This window comes from Oryctolagus cuniculus, chromosome 17, assembly GCF_051225735.1.
Source record: "Oryctolagus cuniculus isolate XC-2025 breed Fujian yellow rabbit chromosome 17, ASM5122573v1, whole genome shotgun sequence".
Lineage (NCBI taxonomy): Eukaryota > Metazoa > Chordata > Mammalia > Lagomorpha > Leporidae > Oryctolagus > Oryctolagus cuniculus.
In genome coordinates, this window is record NC_142883.1 from 16,343,273 (window position 1) to 16,367,225 (window position 23,953).

At 37.6% G+C, this 23,953-nt stretch overlaps 1 protein-coding gene across 1 annotated transcript in view; it reads right to left on the reverse strand.

Annotated features, from left to right (window-relative positions):
* Positions 1–23,953, reverse strand: part of LOC100354814 (uncharacterized) — a 279,056-nt gene that overhangs the window by 16,422 nt on the left and 238,681 nt on the right. Inside the window, exons 53-58 of the mRNA XM_089318019.1 lie at positions 23,619–23,723; positions 19,666–19,770; positions 12,136–12,240; positions 9,229–9,333; positions 7,901–8,005; positions 7,303–7,356 (exon numbers count right to left, since the gene is read on the reverse strand). Coding sequence (XP_089174145.1) covers positions 7,303–7,356; positions 7,901–8,005; positions 9,229–9,333; positions 12,136–12,240; positions 19,666–19,770; positions 23,619–23,723 — 579 coding nt within the window. The remainder of the gene's footprint in view (positions 1–7,302; positions 7,357–7,900; positions 8,006–9,228; positions 9,334–12,135; positions 12,241–19,665; positions 19,771–23,618; positions 23,724–23,953) is intronic.

The following is a 23,953-nucleotide window of genomic DNA, read 5'->3' on the forward strand; positions in this document are numbered from 1 at the left end:
TCTCCTCATAATCTCTCCTTGCTTCTAGACCTACATAATCAAGGTTTCTGGCAGGCTCCTACTAGTAAGAAACAAAGTCTGACTTGAAAAAAGTTACTCTCTCTTAAATAATTATAATATTTTGCCAATTTATATAGATAGAGAGGATCCCAAGAGTGTTGGATTAGGGTAGGAAAATACAATGTAAGAATGAGCTGAATTTGATGATATACATATACCACAAGCAGAGATTATGGATTGTTTGGGTTAACACAAGTGGCTAGAATGGTTCTAAAAGTTTTCTCAGTTATTTGACTGAAATTTGGACCTAAAAGTGGCCTACATTAAGTGACATTAAAATGTCCAGGCCAGCACTGTGGCGTAGTGGGTAAGGCCGCCACCTGCAATGCCGGTATCCAATATGGGTGCCGGTTCGAGACCGGCTGCTCCACTTCTGATCCAGCTCTCTGCTATGGCCTGGGAAAGCAGTAGAGGATGGCCCAAGTCCTTGGGCCCCTGCACCCACATGGGAAAACCTAGAGGAAGCTCCTGGCTCTTGGCTTCAGATCTGTGCAGCTTCGACCATTGCAGCCAGTTGGGGAGTGAACTAGTGGATGGAAGATCTCTCTCTCTCTCTCTCTCTCTCTCTCTCTCTCTCTTCCTTTCTCTCTCTGCCATTCCTTCTATCTCTGTGTAACTCTGACTTTCAAATAAATAAAGAATACTTGAAAAGATACAGTCAGGAAAGTGAAGAGGCAACCAACAGATTGGGAAAAAATATTTGCAAACTATGCAACAGATAAAGGGTTGGTAACCAGAATCTACAAAGAAATCAAGAAACTCCACAACATCAAAACAAACAACCCACTTAAGAGATGGGCCAAGGACCTCATTAGACATTTTTCAAAAGAAGAAATCCAAATGGCCATCAGACACATGAAAGAATGTTCAGGATCACTAGCAATCAGGGAAATGCAAATCAAAACCACAATGAGGTTTCACCTCACCCCAGTTAGAATGGCACACATTCAGAAAACTACCAACAATAAATGCTGGAGAGGATGTGGGGGAAAAGGGACACTAACCCACTGTTGGTGGGAATGCAAACTGGTTAAGCCACTATGGAAGTCAGTCTGGAGATTCCTCAGAAACCTGAATATAACCCTACCATTCAACCCAGCCATCCCACTCCTTGGAATTTACCCAAAGGAAATTAAATTGGTGAACAAAAAAGCTGTCTGCACTTTAATGTTTATTGCAGCTCAATTCGCAATAGCTAAGACCTGGAATCAACTTAAATGCCCATCAACAGTAGACTGGATAAAGAAATTACGGGACGTGTACTCTATAGAATACTATACAGCAGTCAAAAACAATGAAATCCGGTCATTTGCAACAAGATGGAGGAATCTGGAAAACAACATGCTGAGTGAATTAAGCCAGTCCCAAAGGGACAAATATCATATGTTCTCTCTGATCGGTGACAACTGAGCACCAAAGAGGAAACCTGTTGAAGTGAAATGGACACTATGAGAAACGGTGACTTGATCAGCTCTTGTCCTGACTGTTGATGTACAATGTAATACTTTATCCATTTTAGTATTTTCTCTTTGTTTTGTTCTAGTACTATTGGTTGAAAGCTGTGATTAACATACAATTATTCTTAGGTGTTTAAATTTTAACTGAAAAGTGATCCCTGTTAAATATAAAAGTGGGAATAAGTGAGGTAGGAGATGTACAATTTGGGACATGCTCAATCGACTTGCCCCAAATGGTGGAGTTAGAAACGTGCCTGGGGATTCCAATACAATCCCATTAAGGTGGCATGTACCAATGCCATCTCACTAGTCCGAGTGATCAATTTCAGTTCACAATTGATCATAATGATAGGACTAAGAACCAAAGGGATCACATAAACAAGACTAGTGTGTGCTAATACTAGCTGATAGAATCAAAAAGGGAGAGAACGATCCAACATGGGAAGCGGGATACACAGCAGATTCGTAGAATGGCAGATGTCCTAAATGGCACTCTGGCCTCAGAATCAGCCCTTAAGGCATGCGGATCCGGCTGAAATGCCCATGAGAGTATTTTAGGCATGGAAAGCCAAGACACTCTGGAAAAACAAAAAAAGAAGACCTAAATGGAAGATGTCTGCGAGTGAGATCCCAGTGGAAAGAATGGGCCATCAAAGAAGGAGGTACCTTTCTCTGAAGGGAGGAGAGAACTTCCACTTTGACTAAGACCCTGTCTGAATAAGATCGAAGTCAGCGAACTCAAAAGGCTTCCAAAGCCTTGGCAACTCATGACTAGAGCCTAGGGAGATTACTGATGCCATAAACAAGAGTGTCAAATTGTTAAGTCAACAACAGGAGTCACTGTATACTTACTCCTCATGTGGGATCTGTCCTTAATGTGTTTTCCAATGTGAAGTAATGCTATAACTAGTACTGAAACAGTATTTTACACTCTGTGTTTCTGTGTGGGTGCAAACTGATGAAATCTTTACTTAATATATACTAAATCGATATTCTGTATATAAAGATATTGAAAATAAATCTTGATGTGAATGGAATGGGAGAGGGAGCGGGAGATGGGAGGAGTGTGAGTGGGAAGGAAATTATGGGCGGGGCAGGCATTGTAATCCATAAACTGTACTTTGGAAATTTATATTTACTAAATAAAAGTTAAAAAATAAAGAAAGAAACAAATCTTAAAAAAATTCAAATGTCTAAAATTACTTTGTATATTACATAGTAGTGCTGTCCAATAAAACTACAATTAAATTTTTAAATTGAGACAAATATATAGTTTTTAATTCTTTGGTAGCCACAATAAAAATAAATATAGGTAAATAAATTTTAACAGTATATTTCACTTAACCCAATATAGCTAAGAAAACTATAATTTTAAAACATAACTAAATAAATATTATTAACCAGCTATTTTACATAGCTTTGTGCTAGGTCTTTGAAACCTAGTATATATTTTACACTTACTGCAATTGTCAATTTGGAGTAGCCACATTTTAAGTGCTCTAAGGCTATGTTTGGCTATTGGGTAGGGTCTTGAACAGCTTAGCTATAAAGAGTGTATAAAAGTGTAGGCACATTAAAGTGTTGGAGTAGATTTATCATGTAAGACCTGATAATCCACCTTCTAGCTATGTTTTCTTGGAATGTCTAGAGGAGGGCTACAGCTGTGGATTTGCTGGCCATGTAGTCTCTTTAGCAACCATATCTCTGCCATTGTGGTGTAAAAGTAGCTACAGATAGAATAGAAACAGAAAAGAGTGGCTATGTGTCAATAAAACTGTATCATTATTTTCACAACCGCTAGCATGCTGCACTGGCCAATAGGCCATAGTTTTCTGACCTCTGGTCTAGAAGATACCAGAGTACCAGCACCCTTGACAACCTCTAAGGTGGTAGATATTCTCTGTAGAGTAGAAATAATAGTAGGAGATGCTGCCATAACTGAGATCTCTGGATTCAGAATCCTGAATTGGCAGGGGCCAAACTGGTGGCATTTCACTGCCAAAGACACAAGACGTATATAATTACAACAATAGGCAAAAAAGTCAAGGCTATGATCAGAAAGATTTATCTCTGAAATAGCTGACATTGACTAAATTGTCACTATCCCTACAGCTGAAATAAATGGGCATCTTAATAAAGTCTTTCTTGGTTTGATTAAGCAAATAAAGCCTTAGTTGGGAGGGGGGAGGGTTGACAAAAGTTTGACTTGAACAATAACAAAATAGAATCATAGCTTCTTAATCAATTTCCAGGCCTTGAGCCAGTTCACAAAAAACAAAACCCCTTGGTTGAATGGAAAACAGGGTCTCCTTGAAGATAAAATCAGTAGATATTTACTCATACAATTGGGCACTGGACAAAGAGATAAAAGCAGACTTTTCGGGAGGTATTGTAAACTGGCTCTGAAGCAGCACTAATTCCTGGAAGCATAAAATGCAACTGAGGCACACCATCTAGGGGCTTATAAAGATGAGATGGTCATCATAATGGGGCTCTGGCTCGGTTCTATCATGAAGTGGGTCTGGAGGATCATCAAACTCTGATTTTCGCCTCCCTCCCTCCCTCCCCCAACTCCAAATACAGAGTTGGAATACATATACTGAGCAACTGACAAAATTCCCTCAAATGTCCCCTGACTGGTGGAGTGAGTGACATTATGGCAGAATTATTCTTTTTTTAAAGATTTATTTTATTTATTTGAAAAGCAGAGGTAGAGAGAGAGAGAGGTCTTCCATCTGCTGGTTCACTCCCTAGATGGCCGCAATGGCCTGAGCTGTGCTGATCCAAGCCAGGAGCCAGGAGCTTCTTCCAGGTCTTCTATGTACGCATAGGGACCCAAGCACTTGGGCCATCCTCTGTTGCCCTTCCAGGTCATAATAGAGAGCTTGATCAGAAGTGGAGCAGCCGGGACTCGAACTGATGCCCATCTAGGATGCCAGAACTGTAGATGGCGGCATTACCCGCTATGCCACATGCTGGCCCTCAGAACTATTCTTATTTAACAGATTCATAAACCAAAGGCAATACCACATTTTGGAGGCATAGCAGAGATTAGTACCACCATCAAAAATTGGAAGGTGGCAAGTATAGTGATTTCTATCATATTTCCATTCAATTTGCCTATTTGGTCTTTGTAGAAGATAGACCTTGGAGAATGATAATTTATTATTATATTTTATTAGGAGTTCTTTCCAATAGCAGATATATTCCAGATGTGGTTTTGTTACTGATGAAAATCAACAACTCTCTTGGTACTTGGTATGCGATTACTAGATCAGGTAAATCCTTTTCCCCCTTTAAACTTATAACCCACGAGAACTTTTCTTTCAGCTGGCAGGACCAACAATATAGCCCCACTATCCTATCTCAGGGCTATATCAACTCTGAAGTCCTAGGTTATAATCTAGTCAATAGAGTCTTGATTGCTTTTTTATTGCACAAGGTATCATGTTAATTTATTATGCCTATGATGAAATGCTGATTGGACTTGGTGAGTAAGAAGTAACAACTGCTCTAAACAACTTGGTAAGACTCAGGCATGTCAAAAGGTAGAAAATTAAAGTAAACAAAATTCCAAAATCCTGCCAGTTTGTGGAAATTTCAAAGGTCCTGTTGTCTAGGACAATTTAAGACAACCCTTTTAAGGTGATAAAGATGCTGTAGAGTCTTTTGAGAACCCTGCTCATCATGCCCACTTCTCCTATACTGCCTTCTTTCTACCTAAAACGAGATTTCACAAAGGATTCCTTATAGTAGGCTAAGGAAGAAAAACAAAAAATGGAATCTGTACCAATTTGGCTTCCCTTTTTTCCATAAATCAACACATAATCATACTGATTGTAGTGACAGAGCATGCCATCAAAAGGAAATTGCAAAAGAGGGGAGGCGCTGCGGCGTAGCAGGTAAAGCTGCTGCCTGCAGTACTAGCACCCTATATGGGTGCTGGTTCAAGTCCTGGGTGCTCTACTTCCAAACCAGCTCCTTGCTAATGAGCCAGTGAAAGCAGCAGAGAATGGCCCAAGTGTTAGGGTCCCTGCACCCATGTGGGAGACCCAGAAGAAGCTCCTGGCTACCGACTTCAGAGCTGCCCAGCTCCAGCTGTTGTGGCCATTTGGGGAGTGGACCAGTAGATGGAAGATCTCTCTCTGTCCTCTCTCTCTCTTTCTGTGTTTCTCCCTGTCTCTAGCTGTAAAAACAGATAACTAAATCTTAAAAAAAAAAGGAAACTGGGCTGCCTTCATACAATAGAAATACAAAAAAAATTGTCTGGAATCTAGGACTCTAGGACTTGTCTTAGTATTTTCTTGTCCTGTTTAAGTTAATTGAAAATTACACAATGCAGTTCAATTCACACAGGATGCTAAGTACCCTTACCCTTCAAGAATAAAAGGATCAATCACTAAGCATGGAGGTAGGAGAACTAAAACACTGATAAGGACAGAGATAATATGAAAAGATGGTTAGTGCAACAAATGATATAGATGCAATCACAGGATCAATGGCCCAGACTGCTCAGGGACTGTAATACTCATGACTATTTCTACCTTACTTTTATATAAATATTTTTAATGTTTTAATGAATTATTTTTTCTTCCTCTTCCATTGCCCTGCTAGCAATATAAGTTTTGTTACAGTAGTTAGCCTTATATCACAGTGTTTAAATTACAGGAGGAATGTGACTCAGCTAGAAAAGAAATAAACATGACCTAGGTAGGTAAGGGGTCCAAGGATTTTGTAACATCTACTAAGGAAAGGATTAGTGTAGTTTTGGTTGAATGAAAGACAGTTGTTCTGTTTTTATTTTAAAGATAAGGAAGGCTAAAAAGGGATCTAAGAGTGTTAAATCACCAAGGTGAGAGATGATGGTAGTTTTACTGTGTCAAATCAACTGAACAATAATTATGTTCCTACAAATTACCTTCCCTGTACAGTTCTGGATGCCTCAGAAAAATTTGCATGAGATTTGAAAGGCACAAGGGAAGCAGCTGTTACACTCTGAGTCAGGGTAAGGGGTCCAGGTGCCACTACAGCTCACGATGCTCCTGTCTCCTGGCTCACCAGGTTGTCACTGGGAAGAAGCGAGGCCTACAGAACCTCCTGCTCTTGCCACATCTGCTTCATTGTCCTAGTCATGGCCACGCAGCAGTACCACTTTCTTCCGCAGGTCACTCATACTCTTAAGGGTAGGGGAAGTGAGATGGACGTGGATTCCAAATTTTCCCCATGAGTTATATTTTGTTCTGTCCTTCCCACCCTTTCATGTACAGCTTTCCTTTGTCTTCTGGCCTTGCTACTACCATGGTTTCAGAACATCAGGCCCACCACTAAAATAAGGCAGCAGACTTAAAAAAAGATTTCTTCACCAGCTTTCACAATTGCATAGTCTTGTCCTCATAATAAGCCCATTATTCTGTCACACATAATAACTGTTTCCTTAATTGGGCTTTAACTGTCGCAGTGACCATAAATTCCATCAAAATAAAACAAGACAAAAAAGTAATTTTATGTAATAAAATTTTCAATAAACAGACTTGCCAAGTATATAAAGTCAATTAAATAGCTGAAATTAAATACCTATTAGTGACAAGATGGGGGAGGGGGATAAAGTTGAAAAAAAAATGAGAATGTATGGAACTTTCTGTAACATAAGATACATGTTATTAGTTCAAGCGTAGATAGATTGAGAACCAGAAATAAGAAACTACAAAATTGAGGAGCCATAATTTAATGGTGTTAAGTTGAGAAATGTCAAATAATCTGTCTTTTAACTGAGTTACCTACTTACCCTCGAGAGACTTAAGAGCCTTCAGTAACCTCTTCTGATATATTTTTCCAGAAGCTATAAGAAAAACCACAATTCATTTAATGGTAAAGCTAAAATTATATTACTCAAATGGTATAAATAATTCCAGAAAGAACATTTTTAGAATTGTCTCTAACTGTTATTCTTTCATTTGATGTAATTAATTAAGTTAGGGAAATGTTTCTGATTGTTACAAATATTGCTATTAGTACCTGAGAGAGTCTACTTGTTCCAACAGAAGTATAGCTTCCTTTCTTTTATTTTTTTCTATATTTAATTTTATGATAAATTTCATATTCTCTCTCTTTTCTTTTTCTCCTTTTATACTATAAGCAATTTAGAGGCCTAAGGATAATAATGTTTCTCTGTTAATGTCAACTTCTGTCTATAGATTTCTTAATTTAGAATATAAACTCCAAATGACAATGATAAGGTTGCTATATAATTTAGGATTTAATTTATTTAGTGTTTTTCTTACTTCACATTTTAGAGGAAAACAAGCAGAAAAAGAGTTAGAGATTTTCCCACAGAAACAAATGATGTTTCTAGAAACCCTTAATGAATCTCTATGATGGCTCACCATCAGTTGATAGGGTTTCCAGCAGCTTCTCTTGTTCCTTATCTGTGAGCTCAATCCCCAGGTCCCTCAGGGTACTTTTCAGGCCACTAGAATCAACCTTCTCACCTTTTAAAAGAGAAGATAGAAGACATATGAATTTTAGATCCTATGGTATTATCTCAAGTCAGAAAATATGTTTTATGCAAGTTAATTACACCCTAGTTTTCAAAGTGAAGTGTCAACTGTAGGATCACTGGGTGTGTTTTATATTTATTGGCTTAATATACATTAATGAGAGAATGAGAGTCTTTGCTAGGTTTGGGAAAGACAACTTCCAAAATAAAATCTGATTAGTGAATTAAGATAATTCTAATTCTTATATAAATTATTCTTCAAAAATGTTTGATTGTTTTGGTGAGAATTATTTATTTTAGTGAATATATTATCTTGATTATTTCTAAGCTCCATCATGACATTTTCTATATGCTTCTAGATAATGTTTATTTAAACATTGGTGAAACAAAGGATAGCATTGGCAAAAACAGCAGAGACCAGGGAATTTCAAGTTGACTTTCAGTCTTATGTCTTACTGTAAAAAATCTTCATGATTTTTATCAATCTGAGGAGCCTTGGATATTTCATTCTATTTCACTATAAAACTTTAGATTTCATAAGATACTAGAAAAATCATTGAAAAATAAAAAATATGAAAGGTTGAAATACCAGATTTCACTTCTCACTCACCTGTAAAAATTTTCAATTTATTCATCAATGTTTCTAGAGAAATTTTCTTATCAACTGTAAGAGAAGGTCAGAGTCACGTGACATAAAAACACACAAAATATTATGAAAGAGAGTATGGGAATAAAGGTAATAATCTTCATACATTATCTGCTAGAAACTATCCTAAGCATCTTATATAAAGTCACATTTGAATCATGTAAATTTTACTTGCAGTTCTATAATATCTCAAACTCACATGTGTTAGGAAGAAATTCAAATTTATCTCAAGAGCTACATTTCTTTTTTTGTCCAAAGTGTGGAAGACTACCAATTACTGAACATAACATTGGTTATGAGAATATATAAGACATATATATACGACATAAGAATATATATATAAATATATATAAGACATAATAATATATAAGATATACATACAAAGTGCAGTGTTTTAAGGTTGACTTTGATAACTGGCTGTTTGTATGCTTTGTTGTCATTTATACCTTCTTGATTGTGTCAGATTAGACCACTATTTCTAGTGTTACTTTTCCTAGGATTTCTATTGCCAATGGTTCTTATGCTTAAACTCTCATAGCACAACTATGATATATGGAAAACTTGCTTACCACCAACAGGGAGATTTTGAGTCAAATCTTTAAGTTCGTTATCCTTTAGCTTGATTCCCATATTATCCAGTATAGGCTTCAAATTATTGACACTGACATTCCCACCTAAGGAGACAATCCCTTAAAAACTTATAAAACTCCAAGAAACACAATTTCTCACTGTGAATTTTTAAATTTTTTAAAGATTTATTTATTTACTTGAAAGTCAGGAGTTACAGAGAGAGAGAGAGATGGAGAGACAAGAGAAAGAGCAAGCAAGAAAGAGATAGAGAGGGGAAGAGAGAGAGAGAAAGAGAGAGAGAGAGAGAGAGAGAGAGAGAGAGAATCTTCCATCCACTGGTCTACTCCCCAATTGGCCACAAAAACCTGGACTGGGCCAGGCCAAAGCCATTAGCTTGCAATTCCATCTGGGTCTTTCGTGTGGGCAGCAGGGGCCCAAGCACTTGGGCCATCTTCTGCTGTCTTCCCAGGCACACAATTAACAGGGAGCTGGATACAAAGTGGAGCAGACGGCACTTGAACTGGCGCACATATATGGGATGCAGCTTAACCTACTGATCACAATGCTGGTCCCCTTATTGCGAATTTTTTGAACTGTATGCAATGCTAAGGTGATTATAATTTCAGGGAGGTCATGTATCCTTTAAAACTTATTTAGAAACCCTAGGGCTAGTAATGTTTGTTGTAAAATGTGAGAAAAATCTATTTTTTAAATTAATATTGCTTTAAATTGACACCTACTAAATATTTATGGTATATAATATGATGTTTTGATATATGTACACAAATTGGAATCAAGCTAATTAACATAAACATCACTTTGTTTACCTATCTTTTTTTTTTTTTAACTTGGAAGAGTTACATAGGGAGAGAGGAAGAGGCAGAGAGAGAGAGAGAGAGAGAGAGAGAGAGGTCTTCCATCTGCTGGTTCACTCCCCAGTTGGCCGCAACAGCTGGAGGTGCACTGATCCAAAGCCAGGAGCCAGGAGCTTCTTCTGGGTCTCCCATGTGAGTGCAGGGGGCCAAGGACCTGGGCTATCTTCTACTGCTTTCCCAGGACATAGCCGAGAGAAGGATGGGAAGTGGAGCAACCGGGACTTGAACCAGCATCCATATGGGATGCTGGCACTGCAGGTGGCGGCTTTACCCGCTATGCCACAATGCCAGCCCCTTACCTATAATTTTTTATAGTGAGACATTAGAATTTATTCTCATAGTTATGAAAACACTAATTTTAGGAAGGAGACTAGAGACTTTATACTCATAAAAAAGTTAACTATGAAGTTAAAATTCGAGTCACTCTTTTGAATATAGAGTCCAGCCTACAAAATACAAAATGTTAAATACTATAAATGTTAAGGATTATAGCCATTATGGAGACAATTTGGACATTCTTCAAAGCATTAAAAATAACACTAACATGATCCAGCAATCCCACTACTCTGGCATATACATATTCAAAGATATGAAATCAGTATGACGATTCACACTCCACTTCCATGTATGCTTATGTTTATTATAGCATTATATCTAAGTGTCAATCAATGGATAAATGGATAAAAAAGGTGGTATATACTTTATATACCATGGAATAATGTTCAGCCTTTTAAAGAAGGAAATCCTGTTATTTGCAACAATATGAATTACTCCGGAGGAAATTAAGTTATGTGAATTAAACCAGGCACAGAAAGATTAAAGATTAAAAGATTAAAGATTAAAAAAGTTGATCAGAATTAGAGAGTACAATGGTAGTTATCAGGAGCTGAGTAGTTGGAGGAATGTTTGGAGAGATGTTGGTCAAAGAACATAAAATTTCATGTAGATAGGAGAAAAATAGTTCAAGAGAGCTATTGTACAATATGGTGACTATAGTTAACAGCAATATATTTTATTCTTGGAAAATGTTAACAGAGTGAAGAGTTCACACCATAGAAATGATAACTATATGAGATAATGCATATGTTAACTAGATATAGTCATTCCAAAATGTATATATACTTCAAAACATCATATTGCATGAGTTAAATACATGCAAATTTATCTATAAATTTAAAATAAACCAATATAGAAGTAAATGAATTTTAATTCTGGGGCAAATATTCTTTACTTATGAACAATATGTAGGTTGACTTTTGATGGCTGAATTCTCAATTTAGTTTTATCTTCTTCAAATTAAATTCTCTAAATTATTACTAATCTTTTCTGTCACTTTTTATTATATAAACTTAAAGTTTTGTTTCTTTTGTTGAAAAATTTGGAAAATATTGAGAGTGTGGAGAACTTCATTCTTAGATGTAAAAACAGAAGATCAGTTATTTTGATCTTTAGTGGGATCTTTGTACTCAGGAGATATGATAGTATTTATTGATTTAATACATTGGACGGTAAAATATGAGAATCCTATATTTGTCTTTATAATCATTATGTTTTTCACTCACTTTTAAGAGATTTCACACTTTCCAGCAACCTGTTTTGGAAGATTTTTTCATCATCTGTAAGAAAAGACATGATTCAAGTCACAAAAAAATGGAGAATCACTAGACTACTCCTAGGAAAACTGATTTTTCAAAAATTTTCATGAGAAATTACACTCAAACACATATACTTTTAAAAAATTTCTGCCCAAATTCTGCCTTTATTTGCAGAATATCAACTATCAACCCTGTTCCTCTTTCTACAAATCCCAGATTAACCATTTCTTCTTCTTTGTTTAACCCTTAATGATATGATTCATCCTAATGTGGACATTGTTTCCCAATCTGAAAGTATAAATACACAGGGACTCATGTCAAGTGTAAATGTTCATTCTACTTTGGAGATAAACTTTTTGTATTCTGAAGCTTAGAAAGCAGAGATAAGTTTTTAGAAAAAGCTCTTTTTGGTTATGTTGGTATTTGAAACTCTTACCATCTAGTGGCAGGTTTTTCAACAGTTCCAAGAATTCCTCATCCTTGAGTTCTATCCCCATGTTTTCCAGAACACTTTTCACATCATTGACATCAACCTTCCCTCCTTAATAAAAAAAGATTAAAATAATGACATATATGCCATTTAAGTACAACAAAGTGGGTATAATTAAACTAATGAGGATGGGATGGGGCAAGAACAGAGACAATGTTATCAAATAAACACAATTTGTTTTCAAAAGTCTGATAAGAGAGGTCACTCTCAGTGGTAGCCTCATGTGCCTGTAGGACTTCCAACTACAGAAAACATAGTTGACCAGGGGCTGCAGTTACTGCTTTGATGTTCACTTTCGAATCTGCACTAAGGCCACTGCCACAGGCTTCTCTTGGTCACTGACTGATTACAGCAGAGATATCGAGAGACCTGTTCCTAGGAGATATGGGATGGTTGACATCTAGATGATTCCTTGAATGTCTTTCTAGACCTTCCTTAGATTGCAATGGAAATCTGGGATGTTTCTAACCAATCAATATCTCTCCCCCACCCCATCCCTCCTTCTCCTCATCCACTTTCTCCTCTTCCTCCTTCTCAATCTCCTTCTCTTTTTCTGCACCTGGGACTAGATTTCCATTGTAGTCTGACAGTTTCCCAGCTTTTCCTGCCTCCCTCCCTTTTTTCTTATACACATAATTTCTTCTAATAACGTCCTTGCACAGTTAATCCTGTCTTGTCTGCTTCTTGAAGAGCTTGAACTAACACACTCATAACAACAATAAATCAATATTAATGTATCTCTCCAATTAGTAAGTTGCAAATGGCTTATTTTAATAATTCTACCAACATGTAGAATCTAAAATCTCTCCTTTAAGTGACCACTAGGCTCTTTTCCAAAGATTCATTTCAACTTTTATTATAGATTTTGACTGCCTTAAAATAAGAAAAAGCAAGTGTATTACCAAAAAGTGTATCAGAAAACACCCCAATTTCTGGGCTATTGTATATAAAACACTAAACAAATAAAGGGCACAATGCTAGAATTAGCATGGCAATTAAGGCATGAAGAAAAAATGTAATTGTTATCGAAATTTTTCTCACTCACCTGTAATTGCTTTTATTCTATCCATTATCTTATTCAGATCAACTCTTCCATCAGCTACGAAGAGAGCCAATTGAGACAGGCAATCATGAGATCAGAAAAACATATGTGAAGGATGTATATTTGGATAAAAGTCTAGATAAATTCCATTCATATATTTTTGCCCACACATATTAAATCTCCAGATTTCAAGAATTTAAGCTTATCATCATATTTGCAAAAAGATGTATTGGGAGAGTAAAGGCATGTCATCTTTCCTGCTCTTTTTGACCTATTAGCATTGGTCAGCTGTCTGATAACCCTTACTTCAGGTGTTGCTGTTGAGCTCTGACAGTAGTCACTAATGCAACCTATATGGTAAGTGTATGTAATCTAAAGCAAAGAGAATCTGAGCATATGAAAATATTTGAATTAACTAAAGGAGAGAAGGAGAGGCTAGAAAGGGTCTTCTACGTGGAAGAAAGGCTGATGAATATGAAAAAAGAATCTAAGTGCAATATATACAGTACACACATATGCAATGTATGGAGAACTATAGGCAGTTCAACATGGCAGAACAGATTAGGGAAAGTACATTCAATCAATAGAGCTAAGTGGGTCCCTCAATGAGAGAGGGACTTGTAAGATATTTAAAGGAGCTTAGTCTTTATCACTAGATTATATGGAGTCAGTGAGGGTTTATAAATTCAGAAATGGTATCGATCAAATAACATTTGATTTTATTTTTCTTTAATTTGAATTTTAGACTTACTTCATTATTATATAAAGTTCCACTTATATTAAAAGGGAGTTAAAAATCAATACAAAATACAGACAGAAATTCTCCCTTCCACCCAGTTCCAATCTCTTACCCTTGGGTTCAATTTCTCAAAAATAACTGTATTTTTGCTACTTTATTTATAGTTATCCTGGTTGCATGTTCTATAATTGTAAATTAAATACATATTCCTGTATTTATTGAATAGTCAATATGAAAGAATATTTATTAGTTGTTATAAGTGATTGAAATTTATTTCCCAACACTATTCCATCATTTAACCCACTTTTCATGTTTCAGGGAAATATTAAATTTTTTATGTAGTCCTCCATAACGCTAACATATACTGGCATCTTGATTTCTTTTTTAATAGTTACATATATGCCACTATTTTATATGTGGATATTTAATCCTGCAACTTTATGGATTCTTTTTTTTTTTTTTTTTTTTTTTTTGACAGGCAGAGTGGACCGTGAGAGATAGAGACAGAGAAAAAGGTCTTCCTTTTTCCGTTGGTTCACCCTCCAATGGCCGCTGCAGCTGGCGCACCACGTTGATCCGAAGCCAGGAGCCAGGTGCTTCTCCTGGTCTCCCATGGGGTGCAGGGCCCAAGGACCTGGGGCATCCTCCACTGCACTCCCTGGCCACAGCAGAGAGCTGGCCTGGAAGAGGGGCAACCAGGACAGAATCCGGCGCCCCAACCAGGACTAGAACCTGATGTGCCGGCGCCGTAGGCGGAGGATTAGCCTATTGAGCTGTGGCACCAGCCATGGATTCTTTTATTAGTTCTTGCAGGTTTTTTATTTTATTTTATTTTTTTTGTGGAGTCCTAGTGTACTCTTTATATAAGACCATATCATCTACAAACAGTGACAATTTAACTACTGTCTTTCTGATTTATATGGCTTTTCTTTCTTTCTCTGGCCTATTTACTCTGGGTATTACTTGCAGGACTATATTGAATAGAAATGACAAGAATGAAAATCTTTGTCCTGTACATAATTTTAGAATAAAAGCTTTCAACTTTTCACTGCTGAGTATAATGTTAGCTGTGGCTTGTAATATATGACCTTTATAAAATATGCAGTCCTTCTATATCCAATTTGTTAAGAATTTTTATCATGCGATAGTATTGAATTTTTTCAAATGTGTTTTGTGCACTTATGAAATGGTCAGGTGGTTTTTTGTCCTACATTCTGTTAGGTAGTGTATCACAGTTAAAGATTTGCTTATGCTGAATTATTCCTACATCCTTAGTATTAATCCTTCTTAATCACTGCAAATGATTTATTTTATTTATTTATTTATTTATTTGGGGGAGCTCTCATCCACTGGTTCATTCCCCAGATGCTCACAACATCCCCCACCTGGTGTGTCAAAGACAAAATCCAGGGATTTAATGCAGGTCTGTCTGTGGGTGTCAGCAGCCCAGTCAGCAGAGTCATCAGCATTGCCTCTCAGTGTCTGCATTAGCAGGAAGTTACACTCAGCAGCAGAGCTGATTACTGAACCCAGGTACTCTGATATGGATGTGGACATCTTAACTATTTTCTTAACTACTAGACCAAACGCTCTCCGCAGGAATACTTTTTTTCCAGTTTTGATGAATTTGGATTCCTAGTATTTGTTTGATGATTTTGCATCTATGCTTATTAGGGATATTGACCTGTAATACTATTTTCTTGTACGCTCCTTGACTGATTTTGATATGAAGCTAATCCTGGCCTTAAAACATAAATTCAGAAGTACTCCCTCCCTAATATTTTGGAAGAGTTTGGGAAGCACTGGTATTAGTCTCTTTCTTTCCTTCTTTCCTTCTTTCCTCCTTTCCTCCTTTTCTTCCTTCCTTCCTTCCTTCCTTCCTTCCTTCCTTCCTTCCTCCCTCCCTTTCTCTCTCTCTTTCTCTTTCTTTCTTTCTTTCTTTCTTTCTTTCTTTCTTTCTTTCCTTCTTTCCTTCTTTCCTTCTTTCTTTCTCTTTCTCTTTCTCTTTCATTTATTTATTTATTTGAAAGGCAGAGTTAGAGAGAGAGAGAGATCTTCCATCTGATGGTCCACTCCCCAAATGGGCACAACAGTTAGGGCTGAGCCAGGCTGAAGCCATAGCCAGGAGCTTCCTCCAAGTATCCCATGTGCATACAGGGGCCCAAGCATTTGAACCATCCTCTGTTGCTCTCCCAGAAAAATCAGTAGGGAGCTGGATCTGAAGCAGAACAATCTGGACATGAACTGGGGCCCATACAGGATGCCAGATTGCAGGTGGTGGCGTTACCTGCCACGCCACAATGCTGAACCCCTGTAATTAATTTTTGATTCATTGATTGCTCAGGAGTGTGTTGTTTAATTTCCATTTTGAATTTTCCGATACTACTACTGCTTGATTGCTAGATTCAACCATTGTTGTTGGCAGAAAAATTCTTAATATGGTTTCTTTTTTTCTTTCTTTTCTTTTTAGAAAACTTTTATTTAATAAATATAAATTTTGAAGGTACAACTTGTGGATTATAGCGGTTTTCCCCCCATAACCACCATCCTACCCGCAAACCATCCCATGACTTCTTTGTCTCTTTTTATAGTTTTTGTTGTAAAGTCTATTTTGCCTGACATAAGTATAGTTACTCTTACTCTCTCTTGGTTTCTATTTGCACCCATCCCTTCACTTTTGGTCTGGGTGTGTCCTCAAAAACTGGTTTTAATCATTTATCAGAAGCATATCATTGGGTTCTGTTCTTTTTTTCCCCCTTTTTAAAAATTTTTTTAATTTTAATTTTTATTTAGTTTTTAACAGATTCAATATGATTTGCAGATACAATTCTAACAACATAATATTTCCTTCCTCCCTCTCTCCCTTCCCCTCTGTCCCTCCTGCCCTCTTTCCCTCTATTTTTCTTCTTTGTTTTGATATGGGGGAAGGTTGCGATAACATTTTAAAATTATATTATAGTAAAAAGGCTTAGTACTTCACCAAACAAGAAATTTAACAAGTAAAAAAGCAAAAAGACCCTGGTTTAGTGGAAATATAGACACAGCTATTCCACCACTTTATATCTTTTTTTTTTTTTTTTTTGACTGGCAGAGTGGACAGTGAGAGAGAGAAAGAGAGAGAGAGAAAGGTCTTCCTTTGCCATTGGTTCACCCCTCAATGGCTGCCGCAGCTGGCACGCTGCAGCCGGTGCACCGCGCTGATCCAAAGCCAGGAGCCAGGTGCTTCTCCTGGTCTCCCATGGGGTGCAGGGCCCAAGCACTTGGGCCATCCTCCACTGCACTCCCGGGCCAGAGCAGAGAGCTGAACTGGAAGAGGGGCAACTGGGACAGAACCGGTGGCCCGACTGGGACTAGAACCTGGTGTGCCGGCGCCGCAGGCGGAGGATTAGCCTATTGAGCCACGGCACTGGCCTCACTTTATATCTTTTGATTGAAGAATCATTTGCTTTCAAAATAGTTATTTATAGGTGTTTCCTATCATTTAATTTAATTTCCATGAACTTTTATCTGGTTGTTTTTAGTAATTTAAAAGCTTTTTTTTTTTTAAATATTTATTTATTTATTTGAGAGGCAGAGTCACTGACAGAGAGAGGGAAAGACAGGAGAAAGGTCTTCCATCCGCTGGTTCACTCCCCAAATGGCTGCAACTACCCGAGCTGGCCAGTCTGAAGCCAGGAACCAGGAGCTTCTTTCAGGTCTCCCATGTGAGTACAGGGGCCCAAGAACTTGGGCCATCTTTCACTGCTTTTCCAGGGCATAAGCAGAGAGCTGGATTGGAAGTAGAGCAGCCTAGACTTGAACTGGTTCCCATTTGGGATACTTGTGCCGCAGGTGGATGCCATAGAGCCAGCCCCTAGAAGTTTTTTCTGTGTGAAATAATCCTGTAATCTTTACATGGAGACTTCCCTTATTATGGGCCAGAAAGGTATGCCCAACAATAGATATAAGGACTTAATGGAGCTGCCCCTGACATCTCAGGTCTCTATTTGATTTTTGATTGTTTTATTCCTGACATTATTAAAAATGTGATATAGAGTAATATCTCTGACTCATGTAAGTATGAATTAACAATCTCTTTCTGTGTGTTAATTTGCCATACGAGAATATTATTCATGTTTTATGTTCCTTAAGATATTTAAGTTTTCGGGGCCGTCACTGTGGTATATAGTATGTTAAGCCTCTGCCTGTGGTGCTGGCATCCCATATAAGCAACGGTTAGAGTTTTGGCTGCTCCACTTCTGATCCCACTCCCTGCTAATGGCCTGGGAAAGCAGTGGAAGATGGCCCAAGTGCTTGGGCCCCTGAACCCATGTGGGTGACTTAGAAGAAGCTGTTGGTTCCTGACTTTGGATTGGCTCAGCTCTGGCTGTTGTGGCCATTTGGGGAGTGAACCAGGGAATGGAAGACCTCTCTCTGTGTCTCTCCCTCTCTCAGTCTGTAGCTCTGCCTCTCAAATAAATAAATAATTAAATCTTACAAACAATTTTAAAGTTTTATTTATACAGGTCTTATTTCTTGGTAAATTTATTTCCAGATATTTTATAGTCTTTATTGATGTTATAAATCAGTTACTTCATTCTTCTATTTCTATTTGGGTATTTCTAGCTTAGGAGAAGTAATTGAGTTTTGCATCTTTATCATGTATTGAGCCACCTGAATCAAAATGGAATATTTAAGATTCAATAATTTTATTTTAAAATATTTATTTATTTATGTATTGAAGGAGACTGCCAGAGAGAGAGGGAGAGACACATAGAGAAATCTTCTATTCACTAGTTCACTTCCCAAATGAGTGCAAACACTGGCAATGAGCCAAACTGAAGCCAGGAACCAGGAAATACATCCTGGCCTCCCACATGGGTGGAAGGGATTCAGGTACTTGGACTATCACCTGCTGCCTTTCCAGACACATTATCAGGAAGGAAGCTGGATTGGAAGTGGAGAAATGGGGACTTGAATCAGCACTTTTATCTGGGAAATAGGCATCCCAACCCACTGAGCATCTCAGCCCACTGAGCCACAATAACTGCCCCTCAATAATTGCACTAATGTTCTTTTACTTTTTCCCTGGGTGTTCTAGACATATACTTGTCTAATCTGAAACTAAAGATAATATTGACTGTTTCCTAATATAATTTCATTGAAGTAACTAGAAATTTTAAAACAATGTTGACTGATAGAAGCTATAGTTGGTATCTGTCTTATTCTTTTTTTTTTTTTTTTTTTTTTTTTGACAGGCAGAGTGGACAGAGAGAGAGAGAGAGAGACAGAGAGAAAGGTCTTCCTTTGCCGTTCGTTTACCCTCCAATGGCCGCCGTGGCCGGCGCACCGCACTGATCCGAAGGCAGGAGCCAGGTGCTTTTCCTGGTCTCCCATGGGGTGCAGGGCCCAAGCACCTGGGCCATCCTCCACTGCACTCCCAGGCCATAGCAGAGAGCTGGCCTGGAAGAGGGGCAACCAGGACAGAATCCGGCGCCCCAACCAGGACTAGAACCTGATGTGCCGGCGCCGCTAGGCGGAGGATTAGCCTGTTGAGCCGCAGCGCCGGCCTATGTCTTATTCTTAATGTTAGAGTTCTTTAAGATTTTAAACATGTATCTTATCACTAGTTCAATCTAGTTTTTAGCGATTCTTAGGGTAAGACTTGAAAAAAAAATTCCCTTTGAGGACTGACAGAGGTATTTACTAACCATACCTTCTATAGGTAGGCCGTCTCTCAGCTGTATAAGTTCTTTTTCAGTGAGTTTGATATCCATATTTTCTAGAAGAGGGCCTAAGTTGTTTATGTCAACCTTTCCTCCTTAAGAAAAACAGAAAAGGAACATGAGACTGAAAATGTAAAACATGAAAAACATGTTTATATAATTAATATACTTAATGATTACATATAACATTTATAGCAAGAGACAACAAAAATTTGCATCTTATATTGTCATTGGAATATTCATAAGAACATAATTTCCATTTAATTTTTCTAAGAATAAAGAAAAAGTCAATAGTAACAATGGAAATGAAACAGATTTCCTTAAAATCTGTGTTGGTGACAAGCCTACGCAGTAAGTTCTTAAGAAGGTTACCTGGTTTAACTGCAGTTGGACCTGGAGTCTACTCATCTATGACTTCTAAAACTTCTTATTTACAAAAAGAAGTATTGATTTTATTGGCTGGACTCCCAGATTGTCTGTGTCTATTGTTGAATAACTTTCCTATATATGCTGAAGTGCATCTAATCCTCCATTTCAATTTTGCTATCTTATACTTGTATATGAATATTTACATCTAGATAACTATTATTTCTTGTGGAAGAAAACTTGGGAAAATTCCAAGTATGATATTTCTTATGAATATGAAAGAATATAAACCATTTCTGTGTAAAGCATAATATATAAAAGAAGCTAAGGAAGGAGATAGGACTAAAAATCTTATGCAAACTTTGAATACTTTAGATAAAAGTACAGTACACAATGATTCTTACTCACTTTTCAAAGACTTTACACCCTTCAGTACCCTATTCTGGCGCACCTTTCCATCATCTGTTAAAGAAACAGAGTGGGACTTGATTTATGACACCATGAAATCGGTCAGGGAATTCATAAAAAAAGAACGTATTTCTTATATTGTAAAAAGACTAATAGTTGTCCTAGAAGATTTTGTTCTGTTTTACCTTTAAGTAGCAACAAAGTTAAGGAATGCTTAAATTTTTAAATGTACAAAACTAGTTACACTTTGCTCCATGAAGAGAGTCTTAGTAGAATCCTTTCACATTGAAAAATACATCTTGTCATTGCTTACAAAGGAGGCGGGGTATTTCAAGCATTTCATGACTGTTCACATATGCATGTTGATATCCTGTGTCCAATGTCCATTTTCCCATTGGGTTGTCTTTTTATTTTCAAAAGAGCACTTTAGGGACTGGTATTGGGGCATAGCAGGGAAAGTCCCCACCTGAGATGCTGGCATCCCCTATGGGTGCTGGTTCCTATCCCAGTTGCTCCAATTCTGATCCACCCTCCAGTTAATGGCCTGGGAAAAGCACTAGGAGACGTCTCAAGTGCTTGGGTGACTGTCACCCACTTGGGAGACCTGGATTTATTTATTTATTTGAAAGTCATGGTTACAGAGGAATGAGAGGGAGACACAAGAAGAAAGATCTTCCCTTTGCAGGTTCACTCCCCAAATGGCTGCAACAGTAATGGCTGGGTCAGGCTGAAGACAAGAGTCAGGAACTTCTTCCAGGTCTCCCACATGGTGGTAGGAGTCCAAACACTTGGGCCATCCTCCACTGCTTTCCCAGGCACATTAGCAAGGAGGTGGATTGGAAGTGGAGGCACTGAGACTCCAACCGGCATCCATATGGGATGATGGTGAAGCAGGCCATGACTTTAATTTGCTGAGCTACAGCACTGGCCTCAATAAAATCTTTATTTTAAGAAAGAGTTCTTTAAAAAAATTCTTCATCATTTCTTTTTCATGCCCGTTCAAATGTTTTTATAGCTTTCTATGTGCTTTTATTTTCTCAAAACTTTTAAGTCACTGTGAGGTCAAGTTTATAAACTTAAAACATGTATAATTTCTGGATTTTTAAAGGTAAATGTTCAGAAAATGTGTGTATACATAGGTATATGTGTATTTGGGAGAGAGAGAACATGATAAGGCTAAAAGGATAATCTGTAAACAAATGTCAAATCTGGAAATCGTATGTAGGGAGTCTTTAAACCACTTTTAAAATTTTTGTATAGGCTTGAAATTATGACAAAATAAAAGCTTAAATAATAGGAAGAAAAAAATCAAGTCATTTAGAATGTCAAAATTATTTTCAGCAACATTTGTATAGAGGAGAAAAAAGTCACAATGTAATTTGTAAGCTATTTAATCATAATGATAATTTTAAAAATGACATATCTGAACCAATGGAATAAGGCTAAAGCAACAAAGGCTGATGAGAACCAATCATTCAACATGAAGAACAATAAAAAATGCGCAACATCCCAAAGGTAGAAAAAGGAACAAACTGGCAGAAATTAAGGCAGAAAATATAAATTACAGATGAAAAGGAACTGGTAAGTCTAAGAGTTGGTTTCTAGGGGGGAAAATAAGTGAAATACAAACAATAACATTGATAAACTGCTGGGAACTGAAAGTGAGAAAAAGATAAAGCATAGTACAAATATAACAAATGAGGAATGAGGATGGAGGATGGAAAATAACTGAATCTATAGAAAACTTTTAAAATTTAAGAGACTATTGTGTCATATTCCATGTATGAATTGGCTTATATTTTAGAAAAGTATAAAATACCAAAATTGGTTGGAAAAAAATAGAAAACAGAAGCAGTTCAATTATTGTTATGCTATTTGACACATAAAGATTCATGACACTTTGATCTTCATTCTGGATTAAATTTTCATCATAATAAAATCATGGCAGTATTTCAATTGAGAGTTCAGTGATCCTCAAACCAAAATCTATGACACTATATGAAACTTACAGGATTTTTACTGTGATAGAATTTCAGACTTACACTAAGATGCAAAAATGTAGAGAGAATTCTCACGTACTCTACACCAATATTTCCTAAATGTGAACATTTTACCATATTTATCATTATTGCCTAACTTCTATCAATCTTACAGTACACCTAACTAATTTAAGAACTTACTCAGATGTCACCAATTGCTCCATTAATATCATTCATGCCCACGAAGCAGCAAGTTGCTCTGGCTCTTTATTCTTTAATATGAGACACTGTATCAATCTCTTTTATGATTTTCACATTAAAATATTTATTTGAGAGACAGAAAGAGAGAGGGAGGGAGGGAGAGTTTGGGAAGGCTCCCATTCATTTGTTTATTGCTTCAACAGCATGGATGGGCCAATGCTGGAGCTGGGAGCTGGGAAGTCAATCCCTCTCTTCCACAGGGGTGGAAGAACTTAATTTCTTAAGCCATCACCTGCTGCCTCCGTGTGCATTAGCAAGAAGCTAGGATAGGGAGCTGGAGCCAAGAATCAAACCCAGCTATCCCAGTATAGCTGCAAGTGTCTCAGGCGGTGTCTTAACCATTATGTCAAACGTGCTGTCTCTATTTTCAGATTTCCCAAGAGTACAAATCATTTTTTTTTTTTTTTTGACAGGCAGAGTGGACAGTGAGAGAGAGAGACAGAGAGAAAGGTCTTCCTTTGCCGTTGGTTCACCCTCCAATGGCCGCCGCGGCCGGCGCGCTGTGGCTGGCGCACCGTGGCCGGCGCACCGCGCTGATCCGATGGCAGGAGCCAGGAGCCAGGTGCTTTTCCTGGTCTCCCATGGGGTGCAGGGCCCAAGCACCTGGGCCATCCTCCACTGCACTCCCTGGCCACAGCAGAGGGCTGGCCTGGAAGAGGGGCAACCGGGACAGAATCCGGCGCCCCGACCGGGACTAAAGCCCGGTGTGCCGGCGCTGCTAGGCGGAGGATTAGCCTAGTGAGCCGTGGCGCCGGCCCAAATCATTTATTTTGTAGAATAGTCTTCAGTTAATGCAAGAGGATTTTAAAAATAATCCCGTTTAAATTTTCTCAAATTTTTAGGTATTAAATTCTTAAGCTTTAAAATTTCCCTTCTTGGCTTATACTATCTAATTGTTAGGAGGGTTCCCGCAGCATTTTGAAGCTTACCACTAACTGGCAGTGTTATCTTCAGCTTTGTAAGCTCTCTTTCAGAAAGTTTGATACCCATGTTTTCCAGTGCTTTTTCCAGGTTATTGATATCGATCTTTTCACCTGTAAAAAGTTAAGAGATGGTGAGAGGTGTACATATTAATGATAATCCTAAATCTTAAATTGAACAGCAAAAGCAAAATACAATCTTCAACCATTATACTGTCTTAGAGAAAATAGTTTTTTAGCTGTTTCTTCAATCAGAATAGAAGAAGTTCTCTTTAAATTATAGGGGAAAAAAGTCAGTTTTATTACTATTCACTTAATCCACATAGGTGGCTAATATAAATAAT